At 42.3% G+C, this 13,265-nt stretch overlaps 1 protein-coding gene across 3 annotated transcripts in view; it reads left to right on the top strand.

Annotated features, from left to right (window-relative positions):
- EYA2 (EYA transcriptional coactivator and phosphatase 2) overlaps positions 1–13,265 on the top strand; it is a 200,996-nt gene that overhangs the window by 22,919 nt on the left and 164,812 nt on the right. For all 3 annotated transcript variants that reach the window (XM_008572544.1, XM_008572547.1, XM_008572546.1), the window contains exon 4: positions 4,369–4,485. In XM_008572544.1, coding sequence (XP_008570766.1) covers positions 4,369–4,485 — 117 coding nt within the window. The remainder of the gene's footprint in view (positions 1–4,368; positions 4,486–13,265) is intronic.

A 13,265-nucleotide genomic window follows, 5' to 3' on the forward strand; every position in this document is an offset into this window, starting at 1 on the left:
CTTGCTGTATACTTCCAGCATACGAAGTATGACCCTGCCTCTGGGCCTTTGCACATACTGTTCCCTCTGACTGGACAGCTCTTCCTCCAGGTATCCATGTATCTTGCTCCCTCATTTCCTTCAGGTCTTGTTCAAATGTCACCTCCCCCAGGGTACCTTTCCAGATCATTCTATTTAAAATCCCAACTCTCAACTCCCCTTCAACCACTTGCCTACCTCCTTCTTTGCTTTATTCTTCTCCATTGCACCATAGGACTACAACTGGAGTCCAGAAAATTCAGTCATGTTTGGAGAGTTATGTTAGTGTGAGGTTAATGAGATGGCGTGGAAGAGTGTGTGCTGACCATCTAAGCATGCCAGGAGTCTGGGAAACAATTGTGTTACATCTTCTGTTACCCAGAGTGCGTTATGTGTGGTTTTATTGTACTCTGTATTTCACTTATTTTTCTACTGTCAGTCTCCTCCCACTAGAAGGCAAGCTCCAAGTACTGCTGTATCTCCATCATCAAGAGTCTGCACCTCCAGGCATGTTCTAGGTGCTGAGTAAACAGTTACGAGATGAATGAATGAATGAATGCCCTGTGGGTCTCCGTCGTTGACATACTCTCTGAAATGCACATGCTCACTGCACTGCTTTCATGAGCTGAAGCCAGTGGAACCTGGAGGTCATTCCAGAGCATCTTCTGGAGGCCTGCTTCTCTTTGCCATGAAGTTATTCATCAGAGTTGCCTGCAGAGTAGGAGATCAGTGTCTCCAGTACAAACCTTGAGTAGATTTCCTTTGAAGTCAGTCTCTTAGAGCAGTGCTTCTCATTTGGTATGAAAGACCAGTTTTCATTGTTTGCTTTTTAATTTCCAATACATCATGGACTGACACATTAGTAAAATAAAATAAAATAAATACTAGAAAAATTAGATTTAAATTAAAAAAAAACAAACAAAATACAAGTCTAGAGATATGGTCTGAGATGTCATAGCAATGCAAGTTGCTTTAAAAGATTCTCAATGTTTACTTCTCAATATCTGTCCTTTCTCAACATGAACTCGTGGCTGATCCATTGACCACAGTCTGGGCAGCTCTGACTTACAAGACTAAGCCTTTCGAGTGCTTTTACTGTATTCATATTCTACTCCCTTTCTATGGGTTAAAATTTTATCATCCAACCACTTCAGCAAACAAAAGGAGAGCTGAAATTTTTTATTTGCTTTCTTTTGTATTTATTCATTCCCCAGTTATTTCTTGGGTACTTACAATGTCCCGGGCAGTGAGCCACATTGTGAGGACACCACAGTGGACAAGACAGAGCCAGCCCCTGCCCTCCTGGAGCTCTCAGCCTAAGGAGGGAACAAATGAACTGTGACATGTGCCATGAAGGAACAGAACTGAGTGCCATGGAGAGGGCTGACTTAGGTCATAGAAGACCTTCCTGGGGAAACAACATTTAAGCTGAGAAATTGTGGCTATAAAAATAGAGGGGTGTACATTCCAGACAGGGGGAACAACATGTGCAGTTTGTCTATTTAAAATGGAAAATGCATGTACTCTTGGATGCAGCAATTTCATTTCTCATATCCACTCGAGACAAGCTCTCTGACATTGCAGGAGGAGGAAAGTCCAGTCCGTATTGGGTTGTGATGGTAAAAACTGGAGTCAACCTAGAGTCCTTCCTCAGGGGACTGGCTGAATGAGCACTGATATTCCACACTTTGGGTTTCCATTCATCCACTAGAATGAGTAAGAGTGGCTGAGCACGTGGCTTGAGCAGAGTGAGAGAGCGAGCCCTGGGAAAGCAGTGAGGCCGGAGGGAGGGGCAGAGCCATGTAGGGCCTTGGGGGTCACCACAGAGAGTGTAGATTTTATTCCAGGTGCACAGGGAAACAGACTGTACCAAGTGCACCACTAACCACTCCCAGAGGACTAAGCAAAAAGGAGATGCCATATAAATATTGCTTGTTGCTGTCATCATTATTGTTACTGAAGTCTTATACTGTCTATAGCATAAAACCCTTTTACACCCATGATGAGGAGCCATCAAGATAAGGAGCCTTGACTTCAGCGTTATCTGTCAGTTGCAAGACCCCAATCAAGTGGACTGGCTTCTGAACCTCAGTTTTCGTATCTTTGAAATGGGGGAAATAATATTGCCTATCTTGTGGGATTGTCATGAGGATGAAAGAGATGTGTGTTTTTAAGTTCCTTGTTCAGTCTTATATGTTCATTCTTTCCCCTTCCTTTCATTTCCTGACAACCTGCATTTCATAAAGAAGGAGACTTCCAAGCTCGGGTTGAAGGAGAAACTGTCCAGGTCACCAGGCAATGAGGCAAATCATCCAGGACTACAGCCCAGAACTCGTGACTCAAAATCCATTTGTTTTTACCCCACGAAGCACTCTTTTGTTTTGTGGGGGTGCCTGGGTGAGAATGAGGGAGACCTCAATTACAAAACCATCCCCAGAACTAGAAATTGATCTTTAAAAAAATGAAAATTTAAACAGCAGCAAGATTCTGTTTTATACCTAGAAAACAGACAAGGATAAGCAATGTTTGCTAATGCACTTGATGCCGGGTGTGGGGAAGCAGGCACAGACTCACTATTGCAGAACTGTTCGAGTGCAATCTAGGGAGCACTATTGAGCAACATCCATGAAAATTTAAGGTGCTCTTGCCCTTGGACTCAACAATTCCAACTGAATTTACCCAACTGAACACACGAGGGTACTTCAAAAGTTCATGGAAAAATAGAATTAAAAGATAATACAAATCTTTCCACAAGTTTATCGCAGATCCCTCATGTATGTATATGTGTATACAGCTGCATCTTACATTATAATCATAAAATCTCAAAACCACCCAAAAGCCCATGAATAGAGGAAGCCACACAATGGAATAGTACAGTCATAAATACAGAATAAGGAAGAACCTTATAAGCTGATGGAGAATAATCATTATCACACGCTGTGAAATAATAAAAGTAAAAAGAGAAAAATGCATTTATTTTTTTAAAAGAGGGAAAATATATATGTTTATATTACATTTACAGTAACCCACCCCATTTATGGTTTTGCTTTCTACAGTTTTAGTTACCCGTGGTACAGTACAGTAAGATATTTTGAGAGAGAGACCACATTTACATAACTTTTATTACATAACTTTTATATTGTTATAATTGTTATATTTTATTCTTAGTTATTTTGTTAATCTCTTGTTGTGCCTAATTTATAAGTTAAACTTTATCATACATATGTACGTGTAGGAAGAGCCATAGTATCTACAGGGTTTGGTACTATCTGCAGCTTCAGGCATCCTCAGGGGATCTTGAACGTATCCCCTGCAGATAAGCGGGGATACCTACTGTGCATACATATAATATACATAAGCTTCTATGTGCACAGCACCTGTTCACAGAAGTGAATGTGAGAAGCTGGTAATAGTGGTTGCCTGCGGGAAGATTAGCTGGGGATTGGGGTCAGGGATAAGGAGAGACACTTTTCTTTATGACTTCTGTACTGTTTGAATTTTCTACAGTGTGTTTATTACATTTTCAATAAAAATAAAATTAATGGGCTACTGGTAATGGATCAGTCTCTCTCACTTAATACAGTCCCTTCCCCAGCCAGTTGCTCATGGAATTGGTACCTGTGCTTTGGGTAAGCATGTCAGTTTGGCTGAAATAGAAGGCAGATTTGTAACTGTGGCCTTTGGATAAGCAGGTCCCCCCATGAGAAGAGTAGAAAGTGTGTCTTAAGGTGAAGCGTCATCACCTTTACAGAGGCAGAATGGTTCATTAATACATTCACCCAAAATTGTGATGGGCATTGAAGCCACACAAGGTGCTACTCAGTGGACTAGTGGGCTGCAAACTCACATAACCTGCAGAGCTAGACAGGTAGCACAGAGATGACCCCATGTACAAAATGCCTTTCCTCTCCCCAACTTTGATAGTGTCCTTCCAAGGATGAAAAAAAAAAAAAAAGCACAACTGCAATGAAAAAATAGCACCTTAAAACCAGCCTCAGTGTCATTGAGATAGTACAGAATCTGTGGAAACACAAACTGGGGAATCTACAAGGGGAGCCTGTTGTCACATGGGAACTCAGGCATAGGGTTGCTGGACCATCCTGCTGCTCAACAGAAACCATAAGTCCAGATTTCTTGGCAAAATCTCCTGATTTTTAAACAAAAGTAACTAATTCAGATTTTCCTTAAAAATATGTAGGCCAAGCAAAATACAAGTATGTCTGCAGGCTAGTTTCAGCTGACAGGCCACCACATTGCAATTCCTGCTGTCTTGACAAAGTAGCTCTTCTGCAGGTGACTAGGATGTATCCTAACCATGTGTCCTTGGTGCTTCTTTTTCCTCCTGCAAAGGCATCAAGACAGAAGATAGCTTGAACCACTCTCCTGGCCAGAGCGGATTCCTCAGCTATGGCACGAGCTTCAGCACCCCAACCACTGGACAGAGCCCGTACACCTACCAGATGCATGGTCAGTGTGGCACGCCGCCCCTCCCTGCCCGTCTGTAAGGCACCACTTGGGTTGGATGTTCATTCATTCATTCACTTATTCAGCACATTTACTGAGCACCTACTATGTGCCAGACTCTAACACAAATAGTGGAGTCACAGTGGTGGACAAAAGCAATATGAGATCTGCCCTCATGGCAATTATCTGGCAGCAGGGAAAGATGTTGATAAACAAGTCAACAGATAAGCCAGACAATTTGGGAAGGGAGTTAATGTAATAAAGCAAATAAATACAGTATTTGGATAGATAGTGATAAGCACTTAGGAGGTCAGGAGAAATAGGATGTGTAATTTGATCAAGTCATTAGGAAAGGCTCTTAGAAGAGATGACATTGGATAGAGACCCAAAGGGTGAGGCGGAACCAGCCGTGTGGACATCTCAGGTGAAAGCATTCCAGACAGAGGGAACAGCCGGTGCCGGAGCCATATGGAGGGAAATGTCATGATGTATTTGAGGTGCAGAGTGGAGATTGGTGAGGCTGGAGCAGAGTCAGAGGGCACAGAGGAGGAGAGAATCTTGGAGGAAGAGCAGGGCTGAATCACATGGGTTCTTAGTGCTGCGGGAAGGAATTGGCCTGTATTTTAAGTGTGATGGGACAGGTAAACCTATTGTAGAGACTCAGAAATGTCGGGTGCTGGGAATATTAAATAGGCAAGTAAAGGAGCTATTATTCCAGGAAGGAGGTTCAAGGCTCTGCATCCCCATAGGGCAGCCTTAGAAAGGAAAGAAAGAACTCCATTGTGTAACCCCTCACCCCACATACCATAAGAACTGGCTTGCTGGATTCTCCTGTGCCTACCTCCACCCTTTTACCTTTTAAGGGCCTTCTCTCTGCTCTATGCCCCCTTGGGAGCATGTTGGAGTTGGTGCATGGAGCAGAGGGCTGGTGGCAATAACTTTGGGAATCCCCATCGTGGTATTCTTTTTCCTCATACAAGGTGGTAAAAATGACCATCGAGAGTCTGAAAGGTAAAATGGAAAAATGAAAGGGTAATGGCAAGGTGGTGGACTTTTCTTTTTTAGAAAAACTGCTTGCATGTATTGTCATTTTATCTTTTTATGAAGGAAACAATAAAAATTGATGTCAAGGGCGGCCTTTCAGGGAAAAAATTGTGAAGGAACAGCAGATGATCTTAGGGGTTTGTGTAAAGAAGAGGGGAGGTGGTGAGCATTCATGCCCAGCTTGGAATAGCTTCCATGTGAAGGTCTGCGTCCACTAACCTTGACCCAACATTCACGAGGTGCCTGGTGATGTTCTGTGGATCATATCATACAACCTTCATGACACTCTAAAGTGCTGGTACTTGTATTATTCCCATTTTACAGAAGAGGAAACTGAGGCATAAAGGGAATGACTGATTTGTCCCACATCAGGACAAGGAGTTTAGATTTTACTGCAAGTGCAATGAAAAGACTTTACTGCGTCAAGCCTCTTGGGGGTCTGGTGGAATCCCAACCTCCAGCCTCACTCCAAAGCCCGTGCCCTTAACCATGACATCTCCTGCCTCCTCTGCTTCCACTGTCACCTCTGTCTCCACAACAGTACTTTTCTGAGTCCCATTGGAAGGTATAAGCTGCTGTAAGTGGGGAATGAATTATGGCACAAATCAGGCTTGTGAGGACACCGAACTCGAACTTGCATTTGCGTCAAACTCAAGCCAGTTTCTTTCCAACTCCTCAAATAGAAACCGAACTTATTGCCTTAGGGCTTTTAAGGCTGCAGAGGTTGAAAAGCAAACACAGTCCACCCTCCCCCATTTTGGCACCTCTCCCCCACCCCCAGCTGCATAAATGACTTATTATGGCTCCTCATTCATTCATTCATTCATTCATTCATTCATTCTGTATTATTGAGCACCAGCTTTACAGCTGGCACCCTTTTAGGCACTTGGAGTATAGCAGTCAACAGAGACCATCTCTCATGGAGAGAGATATACGATAATCAATTAACAATAAACAGATAATGGCAGGTTTTGATTAAGCCTGTGAAGGTTGCCAACAGGGTGTGTGATGGACCCATGACCAGGGAAGGAATGGTGACCAACATTAACAGGGTGGTTAGGGGCCTCCAGATGAAAAGGAGGCAGCCATGTGAGGAGCTGGAGACAGGGCAGCCAGGCAGAGGCGGAGCAAGAACAAAGGCCCTGAGGCAGGAAAAGGCTCCCAGAGTTAAGGACCCCAGAGGAGACTCGTGAATCTGGTGAAGGGAGGTGAGATTGATTGGAAAATGAGGCAGGAGCCCTCCCCGGACCCAGGAGGTGTAGGATAACGTATTTCTACTCTGGTCCTTATGGCAACCACGTGAAGGGGCACCATCAACCCTGCTTTACAGATGATGACAGGGAGGCTCAGGGAGGGCAAGTGACTTGCCCAGGATCACAGAGCCAGCAAGTATTCCGAGCTGGGATGTAGACTCCAGTTTCTAGAATTGGAGAATTGGAGAGCCTGCACTGCTTCCCTAAGTGCTAATGTTTCCTGGACTCCAGGCACTGTCCTAAGCTCTGCACATAAATCACTCCCTTAGTTCTCCCAATAGCCCTGTGACATAGGCTCTATCATTACCCCCATCTTACAGGTGGAAAAACCAAGACACAAAGTGGTTAAGGAACTTGTCCCAGGTCACATGACTGTGGCAGTAGGATTTGGAGCCAGGCAGTTGCACTCCAGAGCCCAGGCCAGTAGCCTCCACACCATCCTGCCGCTCTACACTCTCATAGATCCATCTAGAAGGTGATTCTTAGGGGTGCACCCTGGCCTAGGACCCCACCCCCACCTCAATCCCCACCAGCCCCTCACAAATCGAAAAACATCTCCTGCTCTGTTCCCACCCTACCATGGGAATAATCCCTGTTATTTTCTTATCGTCCTCATGGTCCAGATGCCAGAAGGGCCAAGGCAGCAGCTGGGCTTTGTCCCAATTAACTGCCTTCAGTCTAATGCTAATGGCCATAAACTGCTCTTGAGACAGCCCAGGCATTTTGCAAGCCTGACATATTCCTCCTTAAGCATTTTTTTCAAACACAAACACACAGAACGCTCACACACCATGCCCATGTGCTTCCTATTAACTTTTTTTTTTCAACTTGTTCCAGAGGAGAAATAAACTCTCAAACTACTCTGAGCATTTCAGAATGAAAGAGGTTGGTTGAGCTTAGTTTTTCAGAGGAGGAAGGAATAGAGGGGAATATTAAGACTGACTGAGTTTTAGACCTGAAAGTGCTGATTTTGTGAAAACAGCCCATGATCAGAAGCTGGGATAAATCTTTCTCCTTTCTAAGAATTAAAATCACAATTTTGTAAAAGCAAAAAGGACCTAAGTAGTGCTCACCCCATTATTTTACAGATGGGTAAACTGAGGCACTGCAGCGGAGTAGCTTATGTAAGGTCACAGAGCAAGCATTAGACAAGCCAGGATGCCTCCTGCAAGTCTTAGCTAATCTCATAAACTTCTCGAAACTTCAGCACAGCCATCTCCCCAAAAGGCTCTAGTTTGAGATCTGTATCTGTTTGGATAACACTGCCCCTCCAGTGACTATGCAATAAACATAAAAGAGAGTAGTTCACAGCATCCATTCAGCCTTTGCATGATTGTTTATTTTCTTTTTTGAAGTTCACCCCAGGGTTTTGATAGCTGAAATGTATTTCTTATGGGTTTGATTTTTTTTTTGTTTCTTTTTTGGCTTCTCCTGATAAAACACTGCAATTCACAGATATGACCACAAAGATTAAAGAGAAGAAAATAGTATCTCAAGAGTGTATTGTAAACTTGCTGGTGCCGTGGAGGGGTTAAGAGCTCTGGACCTGGGCTGCAGTCTGTCCTGGCTGCACCCAACACACAACAGCGTGACTTGGGAGGCACTTGGGCTTCTCTGTGCCTCAGTTTCCTCACCTGTGTAACTGACATCATAGCAAGAGAGATGACCTCATGAGACTATCAGGGGAGTAGATGGAATGATTCGTGAGCACATCAGATGAGGTCCATAAAGGCTGGATTTTCTGTTTGTGATTTCTATTATTTCTTCTGTAACATGGTAGAATAAAAGCAATTAAAAGCAGAAAGTCTTGAGCCGAGCCCGTGGCGCACTCGGGAGAGTGCGGCGCTGGGAGCGCAGCGGCGCTCCCGCAGCGGGTTCGGATCCTATATAGGGATGGCTGGTGCGATGCGCTCACTGGCTGAGCATGGTGCAGCCGGTCACAAAAAGGACAAAAATAATAATAATAATAATAATAATAATAATAATAAATAATAAAAGCAGAAAGTCTTAACTCGAGCTGAGTTAACCTAATTCTGCAGTGTACCAGCAGAACTAGAAGGTTAACTAGTTAACTGTGTGACCTTGAACTAAGTTACTTCTCAGAACCTCAGTTTCTTCCCTTATAAGATGGGGATACTATTAGTACCTACCTCATGGGGTGCTATGATAATTAAATGAGCTAATATATGTGAAGTATTTAGAGAGTGCCTGGCACAAACTAAGTGCTCTACACATGTTTATCATCATCATTATTGCCTTTATTAATTACTGTTATCCTAATTTCAAGGTTTGATGATCTATATTCTCTCCAAGTTCACTTCTATTTCTTGAACTCTAACCTTAGTACATAGTCATGGTAAGAGAAAAGAGGAATACTAATCTGAGACTGTCAAGCCATCAATATCATCGTAAACTCCCCTTCTGTCAAACTGTGTGTTAAAGGGGAACTTAACAATGGTGGGTGCCCTCTCCAGTGGAAATTCCTCTTGTATTTACCAAAGACCAGGGAACATTAATGCTGAAACTCAGAACCCACCAGCAGCCATTCAGGAGCAATAAGGAAACATGTGATTCAAAAAAGTGTTGGGAAATCAAAAGTTCAATGAAAGGGTTTGTACACCAGCGATCTCAGCTAGAGACCTCCAAGGCCAGTTTGTGTTGGATTTATGAAATCTCTGTGTCAGATTTATGAAATCTTAGCATCGTCTCTGTCACCAGTAAGTTGTGTGACTTTGAACAAGTCACTGAACTTTCATGATCTATGTTCCACAGTTCTGGTGATAACAAATGTTCCATGAAAAAATAAAGGGGTTGGGGAGGGCCGTGATCAACATATCAGATACATTTAGTAAATAGTGTGTTCCACAAAGTCAAGTAGATGTCTTTGCTGCAGAACTTGCCAGAGCCTTTGCAGGCTGATGCACCTTGTGACTCCCCGAGAACAGAATTCAGTGCGCAGCTTTCCCAGGTAGATTCGATAAGGGACCTTCTCTCTCTCAACTCATGTTCTGTGCTCACTGGGAAGTTTTGGATGTGATGATCATTTAGGTCCCTTCCTATGTTAAAATTCTTTGATTCTCTATTTTTTGTAATGATGTGCATGTATGTATTGCTTTTTCTATGTTTTAAATTGATCTTTTACTGATATATAACTCACATACCATAAACTTCAACCTTTTAAGGTGTTCAATTGAGTGGATTTTAGTACATTCACAAAGAAGTGCAACCATTGCCACCATCTGATTCCACAGCATTTTGTCACTCCAAAAAGAAACCATGCCTATTAGTAGTCGCTCCCTATTTCCCCTCCCTCCTTTTGTAATAAGAGGAAAAGACACATTAAAAGTTACTCCTCACATTAGTTTTTTGAGCAGGTTATACAGTTACCTAGGTCAAACATCTGTAGAAATATTTCTCTCACTCTTATCCTACATCTACCCAGTTTCCAAATCCCCAACAGTTAATCACTTGTAATAGTTTCTTGGGAACACATCCAGAATTTATTTTTGCAAATGGAAGTCAAATATAAGTAGTCTGTTATATTGCGTGTTACAGTGACAAGTATTAGTTCGTATGTGATTCATAAACAAGGAAATGATGCTACTGTAACTTGGAGGTTGTGTTGGCTCATTTGCTTTGAAGAGTTTCTTTTTATCACTGGATTATTATTACCATTATTATTATTATTTTTATTATTATTATTATTTTGTGGTGTAGTTTTCTTCATGATTCTTGTGCTCTGGGTTCACTGAGATTCTTAGATCTGTGGATTTATAGTCTTCATCAAATTTGGACATTTTTCAGCCAGTATTTCTTCAAATATTTTTTCTGCTCTTCTATCCCTCTCCAGCCCCCCTTGTCTCAAGTTCGCTAATCTTTTCTTCTGTAGTATCTGATCTGTTAATTACACCCAGGGAATTTTTCATCTCATACATAGTTTTCATCTCCAGAAGTTTGATTTGGGTCTTTTTTTAAAACTTCCATGTCTCTACATAACATGTCCAGTCTTGCCTCTGGCTTCCTGAACAGATAGAATCCAGTCGTACTAAATGTTTTAATGTCCTTGTCTAATTCTGTCATTCCTGCCATTTCTGGATTAGTTTTTGCTGATTCTTCTCCTTATTAAAAGTCAAGTTTTCCTGCTTTTTGTGTGTCTGATAAGTTTTGATTGGATACCAAACATAAATTTTACCTTGTTAGATGCTGGATATTCTTATAGTCCTTTGAATACTTTTGGGCTTTGTTCTGGATGCAATTAGGTTACTTAGATTGATTGTTTCAAGTCTTTAAGTTTTGTTAGTTGGGATCAGAGCAGCATTTAGACTAAGGCAAATTTTTCCCACTACTGAAGCAAACCCTTCTGAGTATTCTACCCGAAGCCCCATGAATTATGAGGTTTTACACTCTGACTGTTGGAACACCAACTACTCCCAGCTCTGTTATGAGCTCTGAGTGTTGCGGCTTCTAGTCTTTTCAGAGCTGGTTCTCTCCCAGCCCTAAGTAATTTCCTCACACCCATGTGCTCATCAGCACTTAGGCAGCCACTCAAGGGGAACTGTCTAAAAACCTGCAGCGCTCTCCCAGTGCAACTCCCTTTTTCTGGTACTCTGCTCTGAGTATTCTAGCCATATGGACCTCCCCACACCTGCAGCTCCATCTCCCCAATTCAGAGCAACCACTGGGCTCCATCTCAGTTCCCCCTCCCTTGAAACTCTACCTGGGAAAATCATACAACTCACCATTTGTCTTCCGTCTCATGAGGGTCACAGTTCTTCATGCCTGATGCACAGTTGAAACCTAGTTTTCAAGCTATTTCAGCCAGTAGGGTAAATCCAGTCCCTGTTACTCAGTCATGGCCAGAAATGGAACTTCCACTACATTGGTTCATTTGTATTTTTTTCCCAGCACATAGGATAACAGCCTCTGAATGTAAAATACCTGCCATAGGTAAATGCAGCAAGCCTTGTAGGAGCACAGTTCTGTGCATGATGCACAACGTTCTTCTCCTCTGTTTGACCATGTTCTCTATTTTTGAAGAGATAATTTTGCAGCTTTCTCCAATCTTTGTGCATTTTGCCTTTGTTTCCACAATTCAACACCATCCTCTTTACACCCCCTTCCGTCAAGATACTTTCACCTTTTGAAAGCGAAGTCTTCTGTGTAATGTAGCATTTCTCTGTCTTCTATTATTTATTCCCTTATTTGCTTTTTTCACCATGCTATTATTATTATTTTTTTTTTTAAAGATGACTGGTAAGGGGATCTTAACCCTTGACTTGGTGTTGTCAGCACCACACTCTCCCAAGTGAGCAACCGGCCATCCCTATGTGGGATCCAAACCCGGGGCCTTGGTGTTATCAGCACCGCACTCTCCCGAGTGAGCCACGGGCCGGCCCCACCATGCTATTATTTTTCCTAGGATTGTTATTGCTTTTGTTAATGCTCTGATTACAAAGACGCATTGCTTTTGAGCAGTCTACTTTTTCCCATACAGTCTGTTATTTCAGTGCACAGTTTTACACAACTCGTGATCTTTCGGGAGGGCGTTATCACGTTCAGGTAGAAACACTTGTGTGTATTCATATTTTCATAGATAGCACACTATGCACTCTTCTGCATTTTGATTTCTTCATTTAACTACATACCTTGGAGAACTTTCTAAGTCAGTATATAGAAAGAGCTTCCTCGTTCTTTTTCACAGATGTCTGTTATTCCATTGAACGATGTGCTGTAAATGATCTAAACAGTTTGTTGTTGGAGTCCATTTGGTTTGTTTTCAGTCTTTTGCAATTACCACCTATATGGCTATGAAAAATCTTATACGTAAGTTATTTTGTTTTTCTACAAGTATATCTGAAGGGCAAATGTCCAGAAGTGGGATTCTGGGTCAAGGGGCAAATCCATGTTTAAATATGGTAGATATCTCCAAGTTACCCTCCACGGGGATTCTGCCAATTTCAACTCCCACCACCAGAGACTGAGAGTGCCTGACTCCTCAAACTCTCACCAAGCCAGTGTCACCGAGTTATTGGAGGTTTTGCCAATCTGATGCATGAAAAATGGTATCTCAGTGTAGTACTAATTTTAAAGTCTTGCCTTACAAGTGAAGTTGAACATCTTTTTAGATCTTTGACCAATTCGTATTTCCTTTTCTGTGAACAAGGAGAGTAGACTCAAAAAAACTATGCAAAAGAAGAGCAGTGAGGAACTGGGCATAGGAATGTTTAAACATATTATAAAGCCTCAATAATCAAAGCAGCGTATTTCTAGTATGAATAGATTGCTGGAACAATAGGCAAGGACATACAGTCCAGAAAGAGACCCGACATGTAAGGGACATAAGTACATGGGGAAGACGGCATCTAAAGTCGGTGGGAAAATAGGGGATACTCAATGAATGGTATTGGAACACCTGGTTAGCCACTTGGGGGGAAAATCCATTCCTATTACTATATACCGGAAAAAAAATCCAAATAGATCAACAAC

The sequence above is a fragment of the Galeopterus variegatus genome, unplaced genomic scaffold, assembly GCF_000696425.1.
Source record: "Galeopterus variegatus unplaced genomic scaffold, G_variegatus-3.0.2 Scaffold805, whole genome shotgun sequence".
Classification (NCBI taxonomy): Eukaryota; Metazoa; Chordata; class Mammalia; order Dermoptera; family Cynocephalidae; genus Galeopterus; species Galeopterus variegatus.